Consider the following 20276-nt stretch of genomic DNA (forward strand, 5'->3'; position numbering starts at 1 on the left):
CCTGTCTCCATCAAGAATCCTATTGTGGGGACTGGCACTGTAGTTCAGTGGTAGAGCACTTACCTAGCATGTGTGAGGCACTGGGTTCAATCCTCAGCACTGCATATGAATAAATACAAAAATAAGGCTCCATCAACAACTAAGGAAAAAAAAAGAATCCTGTTGCGTTGGTTTATCCAGAATCCTCTTTACATGTTTTATGTTTCCTCTTGGTAATTTTCCACCCATTGATCCCACCTTGATTGTTAATTCCCACCTTGAAGTTAATTCCCACTTGCCCATACCATATTGAGAACTGAGCTCGATCCCCTCCCTCATGGAAAATCCCATTGTAGTGGTCCTATGTTTGTCACGATGGTTGTAAATTAGGTGCTTTATGGTGCTTCACCATGTATCATTGAACCCAGGAATGCTCTATCACTAAGTTACACCTCGAGCCTTTTCAAAATTTTGAGACAGTTCTTGCCAAATTTCTGAGGCTAGCCTCAAACTTGTAATTCTCCTTCCTCAGCCTTCCAAGTTGCTGGAATTATAGGTATGTGCTACTGTACCCAGCTGATTAATTTTTTCTTTAACAGCAAGTTAACAGTCTAGGACACAATAATTTTTTTTCTTACAGTTCATTGTGCATAGAAAAAATACATTAAAAAAAGTTTTTAAACTATAGAATACTCCACATGCTCACTTTACAGAATATGAACAGGGAATCTAAAGCTTTTTGTCACCAAATATACAACTTTATTTCTATGTTATAGACATGTTAGAGGGAAGCATAGATGAAATATAAAAAGCAGGAAAGAACAGAATACTTGCCCAGCATGTGCAAGGCCCAGGGTTTAATTGCCAGCACTGCCCTCCCCCTGCAAAAAAATGAGATAGAATTAAGTGTAAACAGATGTATGAAGAAATATTAAAAGAGGCAACCAAATACTTCAACCTATCCCCCACAAAATAGATAGTTGTAGAACAATGAAAAGATAAAAGATGTGTAAATTTTCCATTTTGTGACCTTCTGTAAACCTTGAAGGGCTATGTCATTTTCTGTAAAATATAGGTAAAGGCAGTTGATTGAAATTCAGATCAAATTAAAGCCAAACTAGAGTTTCTTCAGAAAAAATTCTAAACCTTCTAAATTTTTTAACGTATCCTATATTACTTACTTAACACTTCTAAAAATACACCTAATCTTTTGGCTCAATCTTGAAGTCGTAATATGTTTGCAAATTTTAGGGTTCCATGTGGGCACAATTTCTATTTGATATTATTTGGAATTTTAGTGAACGATTTTTAACTTGTTGCGCCTGTTGCTTGCATTTGTACTTTTTTAATGTAGATCATAGGCCTGTGACTCGGAGTGAACGGGAAAACAAATCAAATGTATTTTCCTCTACATCATATGAAAACCTCTTCCCAGCAGACTGTACATTTCTGTATGTATATAAATTATTTTTTAATTATTTGCATAGAATAGATGAACTATATAATAATAACAGTTTTTCCTATAAAGCTTTAATTTTAGTATTTTATGTAGGATAGGGCTCATGAGTCCCTTAACAGGTTACTTAATATCCCTAGGTAGTCCAGTCATAAATTTTTGCTTAAAATGTCTCTATTTATTAATACAGTGAAATCAAGTTGGCAGGGGTTTTTTTTTGTTTGTTTGTTTTTTAAGTCAATAGTAGGTAAATGCAGGATTTGGTTTATTCCTGATAAACATCACTTCTGAAGTTCATTTTACTAGCTCATCACAATGTTTTGAATTTTAAATCATCTGTCTGTAATGTTTTCTGTCCTTTCTAGCTTCTCATCTTGTCCAAGTAAATTAAATCTTTCTAGTCTTTATTGTGGTCACTGAAAATATTTAATAGTATAGAACCAAAGACAAAAACTTTTTGCTTCCTCTCTACACCACAGACCTCTTCTTACTGTTTAAAAAAAAAAAAAAAAAAAAAACTGTTCAGTTGTGAATCTACTTTCCTCTACTCTTGTCCTGCCTACATTTCTCTCTTATAAGGCTGTCGTGAGAAATCAAAATTCATTGCTATAGTATTCAATAGCATTTCCAAAACATCAAAACTTATTAAAAACTATCAAAAAGAAAAATTTGGTTAATTTGAACTTTTCTCACCTGGCTGTTGACTCAACACCTAGTGTTGGCTTTTTAAATTCTAAATTTTCCCTGGGCTGCTGGGGATTAAACCCAGGGCCTTACATATGCCAGCCAAATGCTGTACCACTGAGCCAATGGCTGTACCAGTATTCCAAAATTAGGTATGATCTTTAAATGGCAAACATGCAAAATGTTTATTTCACAGTTTGTCTTATTTTACTGTCATCCCAGAATATAAGAGTAACTAACTATCATGTTAGTGTGCAGTGTTTTTTAAAATGTGGAATTGAACTATTAATTTGAGATACTAATAAATAATTATTAAATTTGAGATACTAATAAATGATTATTTTAACAGGTCCACAGAAAATAAGGAAATTCTCCCTCTGGAAAATAAAATTATAGACTTGAGGGGAAAAAAGTCATCTTTGAATTTATCTTACCAAAGTCATAGTTGCTCTGGTGCTTGTCTAATGAAAATACCACCAAATTTCAAGGGAGAAAACCCTCTACAGCTACCAATCAAGTGTCACTTCCAAAGACGACATGCAAAGACAAATTCTCATTCTTCGGCACTTCATGTGAGTTATAAAACTCCTTGTGGAAGAAGTCTGCGAAATGTGGAGGAAGTCTTTCGTTACCTGCTTGAGACAGAGTGTAACTTTTTATTTACAGACAACTTTTCTTTCAATACCTATGTTCAGTTGACTCGGAATTACCCAAAACAAGAAGAAATTATTTCTGATGTGGATATTAGCAATGGAGTGGAATCAGTACCTGTTTCTTTCTGTAATGAAATTGATAGTAGAAAGCTTCCACAGTTTAAATACAGAAAGACTATGTGGCCACGAACATATTATCTAAACAACTTTTCCAACATGTTCACTGATTCATGTGACTGTTCTGAGGGCTGCATAGACATGTGAGTAGAAAAATGTGACATTTTTAAAACTTTTGAATGTAGGGACATTGACTTGTCACAAAGTGCTACTGTGTATCAGTTGGCTATCTAAATCCTATTTACCCAGAGTCTAAAATGGAAAGTTACTCTTCTTCACTAGCTATATGAAAGAAAAAACTGCCAGGTATAGTAACTTGAAAATGATTTCTTCTGAGGATGAGTATTTCCTTTAACCTAGAACCATAATCATGATAATAGCAATTACACTGCTGTTTAACAGAGCCAGACACTGTGACAAAGTACTTTACATACATTTTCTTATTTCATCACCACCCAACCCATGAGGTAAGTAATATTATCTCCATGTTACAAATGAGGAAGTTGAACCTCAGAGAAGTCATTTCAGATACACTATGGGACAAACAAATTAGATAGCTAGAATCTGAACCCAAGTTTGTTTGGGATTATTTGAGATAGAGTGTCACAATGTTGCTCTGGCTAGTCTTGAGCTGGTTACAAGCAATCCTACCTCACCCTCCCAAGTAGCTGTAACTACAGGTCCTCTTATCATTTTGAGTTAAAATTCTTGTTCTTAACTACTGTGTTATATTTTACTTCTATAAGTCATTTAAAAATAATTTTCTGGCTAACTTTTTAGAAAATTAATGGTGCTTGCAACTAGTATTCTTTGCTCACACTGTTGACATTCCATAAAAATTAAAACCATGTTCTAATACATTGAAAGAGAAATTCTTTAAGGGTATGCAATATATATACATTTGAGGGTATGCAGATAAGGAGTGGAATTGTGTTATATCTATATTTATCTTAATGCAAATCTAGCTATCTGTACTAGGCAAAAACAAAGAAGAGAAAGAAATAATTTAAATCTCTTTGTTCCCTCATCTCAGGGCAGGAATGGTCAGAGACCCCCAGTGGATGCTTGAATCCTTGCGTAGTACTAAACCCTTCATAAACTGTTTTTTTCCCATATGCTCTGTAGCATTATCTCAGTAACAAAGTTATTCTTTCTCAGGTTTTTGCTCTAGTGCCTCTTTTCCATCCCTACACTTGTGTTTTAGGGCCATCATTAAATAAAATAAGGATTATGTGAATATAAACACTGTGATACCATGATAGCCTATATGATAACCAAGATGACTACCAAGTGACTAACGGCAGGTAGTGTATGCAGTGTAACTAAGGGATGATTCACATCCCAGATGGGTCAGCATGAGGTTCCATCACACTACTTAGAACAGCATGTAATTTAAAATTTATGAATTGTTTATTTCTGGAATTTTCCAATTCATACTTTTAGACAGTAGTTTAATGGAAACTGCAGAAACTGAAACTGTGGATAAGGAAAGACCTACTGTAATGGATATAATAGTTTTCATCATCCTCTCAGTTAGCTGGATTATGAAATGAGAGACATAAATCTGCAATTAATCTCAATTTGTTTCAGTTCCTTTAAGCCTTTAGTAGAGACTTCAGTAGAGAAGACCTTTCATTATCCTGAGTTCATTATTTAAAAAAAAAAAATATATATATATATATATACATATATATATTGTTGAAAAAAGAAATATATATATTTATATATATATATATATATATAAAATATATATTTTAGATTCAAGCATGGTGGCATACCCCTGTAACCAATCCCAGTGACTGAGGAGGCTGAGGCAGGAGGATCACAAGTTTAAGACCAGTCTGGACAATTTAGCGACACCCTGTCTCAAAAAAAAAAAAGAAAATGCAGGGGACTGAGAATACAGCTCATTGATTGAACACTTGCCTAGCACATATAAATCCCTAGGTTCATTCCTCAGTACTGCCATAACAAAACAAAAAAAAGAGAAAAGCATAAAATGAAAAATTCTTTATACATCCAAGAAAAAAAAAATAGAGGGGCTGGGGTTGTGGCTCAGTGGTAGAGCATTTGCCTAGCATGTGTGAGGCTCTGGGTTTGATCCTCAGCACCACATAAAAATGAGTAAATAAAATAAAGGTATTATGTCCATCTATAACTAAAAACAATAAAAATTACAAAAAATTGAAAAGATGAAACTTTCAAAGAGATAATTTCTGTGAGTGCTCTATAATTGCAGAAGGATTGGAGTCCTCAGATTGAAAAGGCCAACTGTGTATGAAGAAGGGAAAGGAAGATAAATATACATCCAAATATATCATGATTCAACTTTTAAAATCTCTGGGTAGAGTAAATCTCAAAAGCTATCAGATAGCTATCAGATAGTGGCACATGCTCGGGAGGCTGAGGCAGGAGGGTCTTGAGTTCAAAGCCAGCCTCAGCAAAAAGCAATGTACTAAGCAACTCAGTGAGACCCTGTCTCTCATAAAATACAAAATAGGGCTGGGGATGTGGCTCAGTGGTCAAGTGTCCTCTAGTTCAATCCTCAGTACCCCCCACCTGCAAAAAGAAAAAAAAAAAAATTGATATCCTACAAAAGAAAAACATACAACCCATTTTTATAAAAAATAATGGAAGATGGGGGGCTGGGGTTGTGGCTCAGTGGTAGAGTGCTTGCCTAGCATGTGTGAGTCACTGTGTTTGGTTCTGAACACCACATATAAATAAATGAGTAAAATAAAGGTCTATCAACATCTAAAAAAAATTTTTTTTAAATGAAAGATGAGGGGGTGGGGGGAAGCTATATTAGTTTAAAGTGCTGAAGGAAAATGAAACCAAAACTAGTACTCTATACCTGGCCAATTATTTTAAGGGGTGATTTTTTTTTTCCAGTTACACAGCAGTTGAAGACATGTATACCTACTTTACAGCACCAGTATTTTTAGGTAGGTTTGCAGCATTGTTTTCCAAACAACAGATTTAGTGGAATGAAATATTGTTTAACTATTTGTAACAGTTATAATTAGCATTTTTAAAATTAAGTACTATAGGAAATACCCAATTACATCACATATAATAAGGTTGAAGTTTCATGCCATTGCATTTTATATACTTACATATAAAAATGCATATATGCCTATATAATATCATGAAGAAAATGTATTTTTTACTGTGGATCAGTCAAAAATATTTGAAAGCCACTACCTTTAAGATGCTTACACTTGTGCATAAAAATAGGGATACTCATTGCAACATTGTTTACTGAAAAACTGTAAGCTACTTAATTATAAACCAAGTGAGCAATAGCTAAATGCTATAGAAAAGCTAAAGGCATTAACCAGATTTTTATATAACACAGATGAATCTCAGAAACACTATGTTGAAGAGCAAGCAAGTTATAGTGTAATACCTATAGTAAATTTTTTTAAACATGGAAAGCAATACAATATGTTGTTGGTTTATACATGTGTATATAAGATTATCAAGGAAGCCACATCAAATCTGTTGAGGGTTTAGTTTTATCAGTAATGCTTTTCTTAAAAATTTAATATATTTTTTCATATATTGATATATATATATGTTTTAAATTATGTAGGAAAAAAGGTCTAGACAAAATGCTGACAACTAATAGAAATATGGATGTTAATTGTGTTTTTCTGAACTTCATACATTTTATAAACAAAATCACATTGAAGAAAGATAGGTTTTTACATCCATAAACTGAATCCAAGTTAATTAACTTATTATTTTCTCCTGTTACAAACAGCAGTCACCATTCTGATAATGTAATTTTGTTATATGTAGAAAATACAGAAGAGATTGATAGAGAAAAAGACTGTAGAGTCACTTGTTCAACAAAAGAAACTAAGATCCAGAGAATTTTACCCATCTCACCAGTAGTCACATAGCTGATTCTTAGCTGTGATACTCAGGTTCTGCGGTGTATGTTCCAGTCAAATTAACCTAAATAGGAAGAGGGGAAATATGTGGATTCAATTTTATGGTTACAAGTGCCTAACAACAATTTGAAAATAGGGTTCTAGTATCCAGATGTTGAATATCAGTCTCCAATCTGCTTTTGTGTCACTGGAGTAAGAGAGAACTTAGGATATCTACAAAACTATGATTCTGTGAATTTGACACACCTAAGTTTATCTGTTGTAGAAGAGCAGAACTAGCAGAATATTCACAAACAGGCTTCTGAATTGGAAATGATTTCATTTTGAAAAGTTAAACTCTATAGATAAGTATTTATTTCATAGGCAAATAGAAGTACGGTACAGTTTGTAATTATTTTAAAGCTTTTGATGTTGTCTCTCAAAGAGGTCTATATAGAGAAGTCTCATGCAGTCCATGAACCAAATAACTATTTTAAATACAATTATATTCTTTACATCTACCATTTACATCATTTACACTTTTATCAAGACAGTCTCTTAACTTGGTGCTTTTTTATTCTGACTTCTCCATCCATCGCCTTTGTTTTAGAACAAAATGTGCATGTCTTCAACTGACAGCAAGGAATGCCAAAAGTTGTCCTTTGTCAAGTAATAAAATAACCACTGGATATAAGTATAAAAGGCTACAGAGACAAATACCTACTGGGTAAGATACCTTGAGGATTTGTTGCAGGGTGTTTGTATCTGTGAAGGTGGGTACTTTTTTATTGTGGTTTATAGTCTTACAGACACTGTTCTTATCTGTTTCTAATATCCATAATCTAAATTATTAAGGAATAATAATTCAGAAAATCCCTCTACAATGTTCTTGGAAATGAAAGTCAGAGACCACACATTTATTATGCAGTGTACTCAAATACTAATCTGCTTCCAGCCTGGCTCTTAACCCTCTTAGGATCAGCCTACTTTGGGTAGCCATTTCCCCATTAACAAATATACTGGGCAGAGCTCATCTGAGAATTAGGAATTTTTGAGGTTGATATTACCAAATAACACATTTAGAACAGAAGTAGAGAATTTAACTTCTAGACATTTCCTTCCAAGACATATTTGAAAAACTAAAATTAATGTGCCAGGCATCTGACTTACTTTTCATGAACAGCCCTATGGGTAACTACTATTGTATAGTCCCTATTCTTAAAATGAAAAAACAAAATGAACCCATAGCTAATAAATGCAGAAGGTATGATGGGAACCCAGATAGACTAGCACTAAGAATTTTCAGGGTTAGGGTTGTAGCTCAGTGGTAGAACACTTGCCTAGCATGGGTGAGGTGCAGGGTTTGATCCACAGGACCACATACAAATAAAGGTATTGTGTCCCTCTACAACTAAAAATACTTTAAAAAAAAAATTCATAATCTTCCTCAGTACCAGCAAAGTAGCAATATAAATTGCTTTTTGCTTCTTGGGGCATCTTACTGATTTTCTCTTTTGCATATTTTGTTGACAGTATTTATGAATGCAGCCTGTTGTGCAAGTGTAATCGACAGAGGTGTCAAAACCGAGTTGTCCAACATGGTCCTCAAGTGAGGTTACAGGTGTTCAAAACTGAGAAGAAGGGTTGGGGGGTACGCTGCTTAGATGACATTGACAGAGGGACATTTGTTTGCATCTATTCAGGTAAAGCAAAGGTTTATTATCCAATTATTCTATAGTAGGATCTACATTTCTGAAAATACATTTTCCTAATCAGGAACCAGTGCAGACTGCTCGTTTAAAATTCCAGGTTCACTTCAGGGAGGGCAGGAAGAAGCTTGCAGAGGTATTAGCATTCACACTTGGCTCTCTGCCATGCACCACTTATACACATACGACACAGCCTGCTTAGACATTTCTTTCATATTTCTCAAAATAACTCTTGAATGGAAACTGCCTCTAATATGCCAAATGATGTCAAGAAGCATCATTAGCTTTGTCAGCATCACTAGAAAATGCAGAGAATCTCTGATAATATCTAATGAGGATGAGTGAGAGTAGCCAGTTGCTAATTCTGACTTGTCTATTATTTTGAGTTCCTTGAAAGAAAATGCATTAATTTTAGACTAGTATTTTAATGTTATGCGGGACTTTAATATGAGAATAGACACATAGAGCACTGTTTTAAATAGGTCATTTCTAAAAGAGTATAGGTTTTAAATGCCAAAGCTTTTTTAACTAGATAAAAAAGTTGCAAACCCCCCCTTTTTTTTTTGGTGTGTGTGTATGTGTGTGTGTGTGTGTGTGTGTGTGTGTGTGTGTGTGTGTGTGGTGTTGGGAATTGAACTCAGGGCCTTGTGCATGCAAGGCAAGCACTCTACCAGCTGAGCTATATCCCTAGCCCGAAAGTTGCAATTTTAAGACTAGATTTCACCTCTCTAGAAATCTTTGATTCATATTTTTGTTTTATTTTACTATAGGTAAATCTCTTGTCTTTTAGGTTATACCAAAAAGGACAAATGCTTCTTTCAGACACTTATGTTTCTTATGAGTAGAAGAAATCCCTTACTGCTTTTTTTTTTTTTTCCTTTTTGTTATCTCCCAATGATTTTCTAGGATGAGTTAATGTGTTTACACAGGATCCTTTGGTCATAGAGAAGAAATAGAGATGTCAGTTTGTTGTTAGCAATTATATCATCTTCCATCTTGTTCAAACTCTTTTTTCTTTTAGGAAGATTGCTAAACAGAGTTAATCCTCAGAAACCTAATGCTGTTGATGAAAATGGAAAAGAAGAGACTGTTATAAAAAATATATTTTCAAAAAAGAGGAAAATAGAAGTTGCATGTTCAGATTGTGAGATTGAAGTTATCCCATTAGAATTGGAAAAGCAACCTAAAAGTGCTAAAACTGAGGAATATCCACCTAAGTTTAGTAATAAATCAGAAGAACCTATTATGTAAGTAAGAGCTTAGGAACCCAATCACAGTTAATCTGTTATGAATCAAGAATGGTTCTTTCCCCTTTCTTCTTAGTCCCCCATCCCCCACTCCTATATATCATTTTGCTTCACAGTTATTAATTTAATAATTTGAGAAATCTAGGCCACTTTAATTTTAAAAAACCTAACCAACATACTTTCCTCAGTGCCCATTTCTGGAGTTTTTCCTTGGATGATTTTTACCAGGTTTTTTAGGGATGTCATGACTTTCACTTTTTTTGTTTTGTTTGTTTTCTTTTGTTTCATATTGCCATATTTGCAAAACTTCTATAGAGTCTCTTCATTTTTATAAACATACCTCAAAAATTACTGACTTTATATTTTCTCCTTCAGTGAGGGGTAGAGATGTTCTTAAATTAATTTCTAATAATGCATATTTATGTTATAGTGATATTATCTACATTTTGAGGTCTAGTAAAAAGAATTTTTAGTGATATACAGAATAATTTTGTTTTTTCCTTGCAGGGAGATGAGCTATAACAATATCTCAAGAACTCAGTATCATTCAGTTATTAGAAGTCCTAAATCCAAGACAGCCATTTTTCCACACAATGGGAAGAAGATGGTAAAAACTGAAAAATGTAGATGGGGCCCTTCTGAGACCATTAACTGTTAAATCTTACATTTCTATCCTTCTTAGTTTAAAATGTTTATGTTACTTAATACTGTATAGAATTTCTTGTATTGTTTTGGAATGGGTATGCTGTTGAAGTCTTAAGACATTTTATTTACTTGGTATTGTCTATGGCAGTTGGCACATTTCCAACTTAGATATATGAAGAGAACATTTAATAGTGATATTAAAAAAAAAGCGATGGAGTAATTTAGGTTAAAAAGAAAAGGTTATTTTGAGATATAAGAGAAAAAAGAGATGCAATTTTATAAAAGAATCATCCCGAAAGAATTATTTCACATGGTAACCTGAGGATACACTTTTTAAACTGAACTGAGAAGACTAGTCAGAGACTGAAACTTGGAAGAAGAGAAATATACAGGAAAAAGAACAGAGGCAGACATAATGGTAGCTTACAATAGGGCTTAGTGGTGAAAAATAAGAAACTGATCTACATGTACAAATACTTGCCCTCTGCTTAGTAACAATACAGTAGATAACCTCCTCAGTATCATATAGTTTATGAAAAGATTAAGCCACTAGGACTGGGTTTAACCTCCAGCTCTGCTGCATTCTAGCTGGCAAACAGTTCCATGGGTGCTTTTTTTTTTTATCTGTTAAATAAGGATAATAGTGTCTATCTCAACTGTTCTGAAGATTAAATAAGATAAACAAAAACCTTTCTTGGCACATTGCTTGGCACTCAACTAAGTGTTCAGTAAATATTGACATTTCAAATATTAAGAACTTGAAGAGAAAAAATAGTGGTCAGCATTTATTGAGCGATTAGTTGGGTGCTGAGCATTATGTAAACATACACCCCTCTATTTTAAAGCCAGCATCACCATTTAAAATTACTGCATTGTCTACAGTGCATAAAAATAGATTCTTTAACCTTTTCTTTGAAGTGGTAACTAGCCAGTAAATTTTTAATCCTTGCGTAATTTACAGTTGAAGACAAATTTATAATCTTACACAGCACTTATCTCAATATGGAGGATTATTAGAATTGAGAGGTACAGAAAGATGTATTGGATTTAATGCCCAAAGAATGTCCTGGCAGTCTTCATAGCTATAGCTTAATAAAGTACCTAAAAGTAGAACACATTGAGAAGGGGTAACACACACTGGCTCCATTAGTGTAAAGATTCCTTATAATATTAGTTGTGAAGCTTTTCAGAATTAACCTAGTAAATATAGCCTATGAAGATTGACATTTGATGAGACCTAACTGCTGAATACTTTTTCCTAATCTAGGAAGTAAAGATATCTCTTATTTTCTTTTAAGGGAATTGTTTCCTTGGAGTCTGCCATGTCAGAAGATGACGATGGATTTAAACCAGCCCCAGCACAAGTGAACTCTAAAGCCAGGGAAGCACAAAGTAGGCTATGTTTCACTTTGTGATTTTCTCTTATCTGCCTGTTTGTCTCTCTCTTGCTCAGTAACCTATGGCTTATTTTCTCAGATTTCACAGCAAACATGCTGCATTTGTGACCAAAGTTACAACTTGTTTAGATAAGGTATTGGCAAACTGGTTTACATAGGCCTACTGCCTGTGTATGTGTGTAGGCTGTGAAAGAATGATTTTTACATTAAAATAGTTGAAAAATATCAGAAGGTAAATATTTTATAACATTGAAAATAACAATTTCATTGTCAATAAGTAAAGTTCCACAGTCATTCATTTACATATTGTTTCTACTTTCACATTGCACCCACAGAGTTGAATAGTCACAATAGACCACATGGCTGCCAAAGTCTGAAGTATTTGCTATTTGACCCTTTACAAAATACGCTTGCTGACCTCTGATCTTATTGCCAACATTGACCTGATGCGGGCACTAGGAGTAGGGTGGACACCTCTGACTCTACATGGTCCACAGGTGGTGTCGGTGGCTTTGTAAGCATTGTCCAATGCAACTACTTCCTCTTTCTTTTGAACTCTTAAAGACACATCACTCTTTTGCAGTAGTCTAGCCAACACCACTGCAGACGATGACAGACATCTAGCCAAGGGCTAAAATGTTGCTCTGCTGAGTGCTTGTCTTTCAGAATCACCAGTCTCTGCCATAGTGAATATTAGAATTTAAACAAAACTAGGTCTTGGTACTTTGTGTTTCAATGGATCCCACAGTAAAGGAGACATTACCGAGAGACATTCCTTTTTGAAGAATTGACCACACATTGCTGCCTTTTCTTTGAACCTTCCTGAATTTGGAAGCCTAAATCAAGAAAGGGCATTTTAATGTATTATATTTATTTCAACATTTAATGTATGTGAGCCATAATGAATAGTATTGCTTCTGATTCCTTTGTCATTATCATTGACTTCTACAGTGTATATAAGCAGACAGTCCAAACATAGTTATATATATTTTTAATGTTTTTTATAGGCTATTTAAGCCCTCTTCTTTTATCTTTTTTATATTTTTTTAGTTGAAGATGGACAGAATACCTTTATTTTATTTATTTATTTTTATGTGGTGCTGAGGATCAAACACAGTGCCTCACATGTGCTAGGCAAGTGCTTTTCCACTGAGCTACAACCCCAGCCCATGGGTTTTTATATTTAATTGACATGTTAAAAATACATATTTATGGGGTACAGTTTGACATTCAGTACATGAATATAATGTATAATAATCAGATCAGGGTGGTTGGTGTATCTGTCACCTCTGACATCATTTCTTTGTATAAGACACATTAAAAATCCTTCCTACTAGCTATTTTGAAATATATAATTAATTATTGTTCACCATGATTATTCTGCACTACATAGAACAAAAGAAGTTACTCCTTCTGTCCAGCTGCACCACAGACTTGTTAACTTTAACCATCTGTCTATGCCCCTCATCCCACACCCTTCCCAGATTCTGGTAACCACTATTTGTTCTTGGCTTCTATGACATTTTGGCTGAAATGTAATTTTGTTGTGCCATTGAGTTAAGTGATATAGTGGCACTTTTTTCTTTTTTTTTAATAAGTGATTTTACTTACTTCATCTGACATGCATTCATACTTTTTTTTTTTAAGAAAACTTTCCATTATTTATCAGTTTATCTGCTTTTGAAGTGTCATTTATAAAAGTGTAATTACTGAATGGTCATCTAGCAAAACACCAAACTTAATAGTACTAATCCCTGGTGATACATACTTGTTGCTATTGGGATTTGTAGAGTGGTTCTGATTCTGAAGGGGACTTCTCAGGCCTTTCATTGGCACATATGGGCCTAGAGTGCTTCCTAAACCTCCATCTGTTGCATCTGTTCAAAATATATTTAAATACAGTTTCAGAGTTGAAGAAAAGAAATTTTGTTAGAGATTAAACATGGTAATGGGGAAGCAACGTGTAGATTCATAGTCATTGCTGTATAGTAGAATTTAGACAGGAGCCAAACATATTTGAGTTTGTTACCCCAGTTCTCATTATGAGTTAGGCAAATCTGTTTAACCCTGAGACTCAGAAGTTGCATTTGTAAAATTAAAGGAGGACTACCTACCTTAATACATTGTAAAGATTAATGATAATGAAAACAAATAGCATCTAATTGTTATTGTTAATGTCAGCACCATTGCTTAACCAAGTAAATTTCCTGACAATGTCTATTAGAGGACTCAAGATCCAACCAAGTTGAAGATTCTGAAGACAATCAGCTGATTGAATCAGATGTAATAGATGTGACAGAAGAAACTGTACCAGGGGGCAGATGTGACCAAGCAACCACATTGGATAATGAAAATGTTAAAAAAGAGTTTCAAATTAAAAAGCCCCAAGAGGAAAAATCTCCAATATGTCAAAACCAGCAGGTCTATCATGATGAAGAGTTGCCTAGTGAAACCAGGAATACCTCATCTGATTCTTTAATGAAGTCCCGTAAAGGCAATGTTTTTTTATTGGATGCCACAAAAGAAGGAAATGTGGGCCGCTTCCTTAATGTGAGTATAGGGGCTGAGAGGCATATTTCTTTATTTTTTTTTATTTTTTTATTTTTTAGTCCTAGATGGGCACAATATCTTTATTTTTATGCGGTGCTGAGGATCGAACACAGTACCTCACATGTGCGAAGCAAGCACTCTACCAGTGAGCCACAGTGCCAGCCCCTGAGATGCATATTTCTAAACAACTTTTTTCCCCATGCTTTAAAAAATTATGAGGATAATATGATTAACAGACAGTTCTAAAGCCAGACTACTTGGGTTAGGATTCCAGCACCCCACTTGGGTGTTCATGACATGTTATGTTCTTTTTCCCTCATTTCCTACCTTCCTACCTTTGTAATAGGGGATAATAATAACTACTTAGTATATTATGAGGATTAAATGAATTAATATAAAGTACTTCCAACTGCCAAAACATTTGCTTAAAAAAAAAAAAAACCACACAAAATAAGAAATGGTGTGTAGGGGTTGAGGTATTGTAGCTCAGTGGTAGCGCATTTGCCTAGCACATGTGAGGCACTGGGTTAGATTCTCAGTACCACATAAAAATAAATAATTAAAACAAAGGTATTATGTCCATCTACAACTAAGAAAAATAGTAACAAATGGTGTATAAAAAGTATTTAAACATACCAGAAGGTTTCTGACTTATCTGCTCAAGTTAAAATGTATGGACAGGAAATAATCATTGAAATTTAATTATGGCAGATATTTCACAGAATATTGTGGAGACTTGATCTCTGCAAATTTTGTGATACATAAATAAGTTGATGGCAGCTAGTGAGCACCTGAACAATATCAGAATGATGGTAATATGAAAAGAGAGTATCATCACATTAGAAACCTTGGAATGAAGATAAATGGTTTTTGTTCAGCAGAGAATCAGTTGCTTACACATGACTCCTCTTCTAAGGTCATGTTTTTGACTAGGATGTAAAAATTAATTAAGCAATTATTTTATGAAAAAAATAATCATTTTCATACACATTGTTCCAGTATGTATTCATTTTAAACTTTTTGTGAAAACTCTTTTGTTTAAAAAAATAATTTTAAAAAGTCCTACCTTGAGAAGTACTGTGCCCCTATTTACCTTCCCCCACTCCATTCTCTAATATAGTCATGACTTTTTTTTGCATTCTGGTATTTTTCTGTGATTACGAATAAATATATATGTGTTATTTGTCCCCACCTTTTTACAGACAGAATAGTATATTCACTGTTATATATTTTGCTTCTTGAATTAACATTGTATCTTGCAGATCTTCCCATATCAGTACACAGAGAGAACACCTCATTCTTTTCATTTGCATGGTTTTGTTCATAAGCTATGTATAATTCCATTGTATCAATGTACCAAAGTATAGGCGGACATTAGAGTTGTTTCCATATTTTACTGTTAAAACCAATGCTCCATGAATAATCAATACATAGATATGCAGATGAATCTGTAGAATACGTTCTTAAATATGAGTTTGTTGAATCAAAGGATAAGTGCATTTATAATAATGATAAATATTGACAGATTACTCACTTTTTTGGGTACTATTTTGCATTTCTATTACCAAGATATCAGAATGTCAAAGCAGGGCTTTTCTGAATGAGTTTCTATTAATAGTACCATCATGAACTATAGTATTTTATATAGTAGCATAGGAAAGAAAAGAAAATCAGATGTGTTGGAAACAGAATGGTATTCTAATACTATAAAACACAAGGTATCAAACTTTATGCTATATCTAACCTCTGTATTGTTTTTTTGTTTTTTAACAGCATAGTTGTTGCCCAAATCTCTTGGTACAGAATGTTTTTGTAGAAACACGTGACAGGAATTTTCCATTGGTGGCGTTCTTCACCAACAGGTTCGAAATTGGTTTTGCTGATATAATTTAATTCAGGAACTATGATTTTAAATATAACAAGCAAAAATATATAAAGATGTGTAATATAGCCCCAAATATCTGGTATCCTGGAATATTCAATTATCCTAAACCATTCCTAGTCAATAACATTTTGAACACTTGAAATTTCTATTCGATTCTCACTTAGAATTAAATTCTGAAAGGATTTAAGATCTTACCCAGTTCAGTGGAGGGGATGAATGACAAAAAGTGCTGTATTGTCATCATCTTAGAACTATCCCCCATCTGCTTCTATACCATAGGTTTACATTTGCAAAGCACACTTCCTCCCTTGTGGATATTAGCAGGTTCCTTCCTACTTAGGATTTTAGTAGATTTGAAAAAAAATTAAAATAATAATTCTTAATAAAAGATCATCCCTAACTTATGGGTCCTAGGGAGATAAAATAGATGATATTTTTAAGATGGTTATTGATGTTAATATGAAAATCGACATTCAGTTTTGATTCATTTGATTCATTTAAGATGGTTATGATTATTTTCATTTCTACTTTCTAGGTATGTGAAAGCAAGAACAGAACTAACATGGGATTATGGTTATGAAGCTGGGACTGTGCCTGACAAGGAAATACTGTGTCAATGTGGGGTTAATAAGTGTAGAAAAAAAATATTATAAATATGTAACTAATGCCTGTTCATGAAATTAGATAAGGCTCAAATTAGAGCCATGCTAAAGAACCCTCAGTCATCAGTGGAATTAATTTAGGTTGCTGTACACCAAGGTAATTCTTCTCATTATTAATTTTTTTCAGAGGATTCATATTATATTTCTATTTTATATGATTTAGAAATGCCAGGAACAAAATAAGAACATTTTCATATGCATAGACTATTCTTGTTTTTACGGCTGTTCAACTTTACTTGGGTACAATGGAAGTGTGTATATTTTATATGAAATACCACTGTATAATTTATAACTTATTTACAAATTGTATATTAAGAAAAACAAGTCAAATAGAATTCAGCTGTTTGAGTTACTTTTTTGATCATTATTATTTAGTTTATACCTGCAAGGACCAAATTTCCCATATTTACCTACAAAATTGATGTTTAATTCCTGGCAAATCATTATAGGCTGCAAGGTGGGCAACAGAACCTGAGTAATATGTAAGAACTAATTTTATACATATTATTCCTAAGATGTGCAGTTTTTTGTTGTTTTTTACCCCTGGTGGTAGGCCTCATGCATGCTTGACAAGTGCTCCACCACTGACACACACACCCAGTCCTCCGAAGTATTTTAATACTTGTTAAGAGAAGCTATATCTGGCTCCATGAAACACTGTTCCATCAATCATTTGAGTGGGGAGAAAAAACTCTTCAGTAAGTTAAGGGTCTGACAAACTCTTTTATTCAGCTCTTTGAGAAGCTTTTTTCCAGTTTCCCTTCACTCCTTCAATCCAGACAGGACAAGAGGGAATAGAAAGTTGGAAAAAATTGAATACTTTGTTCTAAAGAGAATAAAGCTGTAAATAAAAGAAATGTTGAAATTAGAGGGAATTGTCCTGGACAAAAATTTCACCTCAAACAAAACAAAACAAAACACTTTGAGCTTCTAAAACAGCTCTTGTTACATCCTGGGCATGGCTGGTTGTTTTTGTAGAGAAAAGGGAGAGCTAACTACTTTGCTATAGGCTAACCCTGATCATCTAGTGGAAAAGGGGACTGAGAAGCTCCAAAAATCAAAATTAATTTTATCCCTTAAAGAAAACTTACATTTGACTGCTAGGAACTTCTCCTGAGAACCAGGATGGGACTGTTAGATTGAAAAGGAGTAATTAAATGGAAACTGAGGCAGGAGGAGCACAGGTTCAAGGCTAGACTAAGCAACTTGGTAAGACCATGTGTCAGAAATGAAAAAGGCTTGGTGGTAAAGCTCCTCTAGGTTCAGTCCTCATGAGAGATGGGCGGAAAGGAATTCTTTTTTGAAGAGTTTATGTCTTGTTGTTGTTACTTGATTTGAGGTTTAGTTTGATTACCTTTCAAACAAATCTATTTTAGGTTTGAACCCAGTTTCTTAAAAACATTGAACCAGATGAAAATTAAACTTGAAATTGTTTTAAAAAATGGAAAACAAAAGAACTAAGAAAGCAGCCAAAAAATTAAAACCCAACAGCCTGCAGACAGATGAATCAAGTTTAGAAATCTGTGTTTTCACAGTAAAGATGCAGGAATTTTAGTCAGTACACTAAAATCAAGTGAAGAAATTTGATCACATATTTTGTGCACAAAATATTGTGAATCAGCCAATAGTTCCTTGAGATCTGCTTTAGGAGTCCATCTAACATTCAGAACCCTGAAATAGTCTATCAGTTTTAGCCTCTTGGAGAAATTTCTTCAGAAATTGTGGTCTGCTTCATCCTCAGTTGTTATACAGCTAGCATCTCGCATCAGTACCCTAGAGATTCCCTTTGTCTCTTACTGTCCTGTTTCTAGTTGAGTTTTCTTATTTCCCTTTTCCTTAGTTTACTCCTGTATGTTGGTGAAGCATAGCTGCCAATAGCTCATTTTTATTTTTATTTTTATTTTTGGACTGGGGATTGAACCCAGGGGCACTTTACCACTGAGCTATATTGCCAACCCTTTTTATTTTTTTACTTGAGATAGGTTTTCACTAAGTTGCCCAGGCTGGCCCTGCACTTGCAATCCTTATGCTTTAACTTCCTGGGTAGCTGCGACAAATGCTACTGTGTCTGATTCCAATAACTTTTGAAAAAGGAAAATGAGAATTAAATGTTTTGAGACTCCACATTTGAAATGTCTTTTACTTGATTACTATTTTGGCAGAGTATAGAATTCTTACCTCCCTTGAAGTTACAGTGTTGTCTCTGGTCAGAGTCCATTTTCATCCTTCCTTCTACTGGTGTTTGGTGAGGTCTTTTAATCTTAAAACTTTGTCTTTCAGTACAGAAACCATTTCTTGAAGGCTTTCTTATCTCTTTTTGGAATTTCTGTTACCAAAATGTTAGATCTCCAGAATTGGTTCTCTGGTTTTATATCTACTTTTCTCATAATTTCCAGCTCTATGTTACTGCTTTACCGTCTAGGAACTTAATCTTCAAATTCATTTATTGCATTCAATTTTTATGGTCACATATTTTTAATTTCTAAGAATTCTCTTTTCTTCTTTTAATGTCATCTTTATAACATCCTATATTGGCCCATGGTTGCAGTATTTTATATTTGCCTGTGTGCATATATATACATATGCATGCATTCATTATCTGTATTTTTTTCCTTGCTTATTCTCTGTCCTCCCAGCTTTGTTTCTCATTGTATGTTCGTTTTGGTCTTTAACATTTTGGGCTTTCCTTGGAGTTTGAGAGAATAATGCTGTCTACTCACATTTTAGAAAGAGTGAGAGAAAGGGCTCTTGGATTGCTTTACCACGCCTGAGTTGTTTTGCTGAGAAATCCTGTCAATCTCTTAAGAGTTTTCTTTTCTGCTTGTCAAGGCATACTTCATCCTCCTGAGGGGAAAGCAAAAAAAAAAAAAAAAAAAAAAAAAAAAAAAAAAAAAAAAAAGAATCATACGCCTAGGGTCTGCTCATTTCTTTCCCTTTTGCAACACCTCTGCCCCCAACCCCCACTGCATTCTTCTATAATACATTTCATACTTGTCAAGGCTGTTCAAATTACCTTTTTATCCCCAATTTTGCACTTGCAGCCTTAGAAACCTCAAAGTTCAAGACCTGCAGAAGTTTTCCTTTAATTCTTAAGCAAATCACCAATTATGCTTCTATTCATTAGGTTATGATTTAATTATATATATTTATGTTGCATACACGTATATTTATTACATGCACTGAAAACCTCATCTTGTATGGTGCTCTGTACCCAGTGGGTGCTAAATAAAGGCTTGCTTCTGGCAACTGGATTTAGGGTCTGTTAATTTTGCGTCGCTTTAAAATATGACTGTTTAGGCCGAACAGTGTGATGGAATTTCAGAAGAAACCTCAGAAGAGCTGAGCACAGGGCCCGGGGAGCAGGTAGGGGCGCTGGCCTATTTTGTCGTTTTCTGTTGTTGTTTAACCTATTAA

The 20276-nt window shown here is 34.1% G+C and overlaps 1 protein-coding gene and 1 long non-coding RNA gene across 2 annotated transcripts in view; one reads left to right on the top strand and one right to left on the bottom strand.

The window, feature by feature from the left end:
* Positions 1–20108, top strand: part of SETDB2 (SET domain bifurcated histone lysine methyltransferase 2) — a 45780-nt gene extending 25672 nt beyond the window's left edge. Inside the window, exons 5-14 of the mRNA XM_079137640.1 lie at positions 1334–1430; positions 2469–3032; positions 7378–7494; positions 8301–8470; positions 9498–9723; positions 10231–10330; positions 11667–11760; positions 13990–14315; positions 16089–16177; positions 16736–20108. Coding sequence (XP_078993766.1) covers positions 1334–1430; positions 2469–3032; positions 7378–7494; positions 8301–8470; positions 9498–9723; positions 10231–10330; positions 11667–11760; positions 13990–14315; positions 16089–16177; positions 16736–16853 — 1901 coding nt within the window. The 3' untranslated portion in view covers positions 16854–20108. The remainder of the gene's footprint in view (positions 1–1333; positions 1431–2468; positions 3033–7377; positions 7495–8300; positions 8471–9497; positions 9724–10230; positions 10331–11666; positions 11761–13989; positions 14316–16088; positions 16178–16735) is intronic.
* On the bottom strand, positions 548–19708 carry LOC306659857. Its single transcript, XR_013763471.1, has 4 exons — positions 19583–19708; positions 13534–13642; positions 6794–6852; positions 548–860 (listed from the first exon to the last, which is right to left on the bottom strand). It is a non-coding gene; the product is annotated as an uncharacterized lncRNA (long non-coding RNA).
* Positions 20109–20276: the final 168 nt, after the last annotated feature.

This window comes from Sciurus vulgaris (genome assembly GCF_902686455.1).
Source record: "Sciurus vulgaris genome assembly, chromosome: 4".
Lineage (NCBI taxonomy): Eukaryota > Metazoa > Chordata > Mammalia > Rodentia > Sciuridae > Sciurus > Sciurus vulgaris.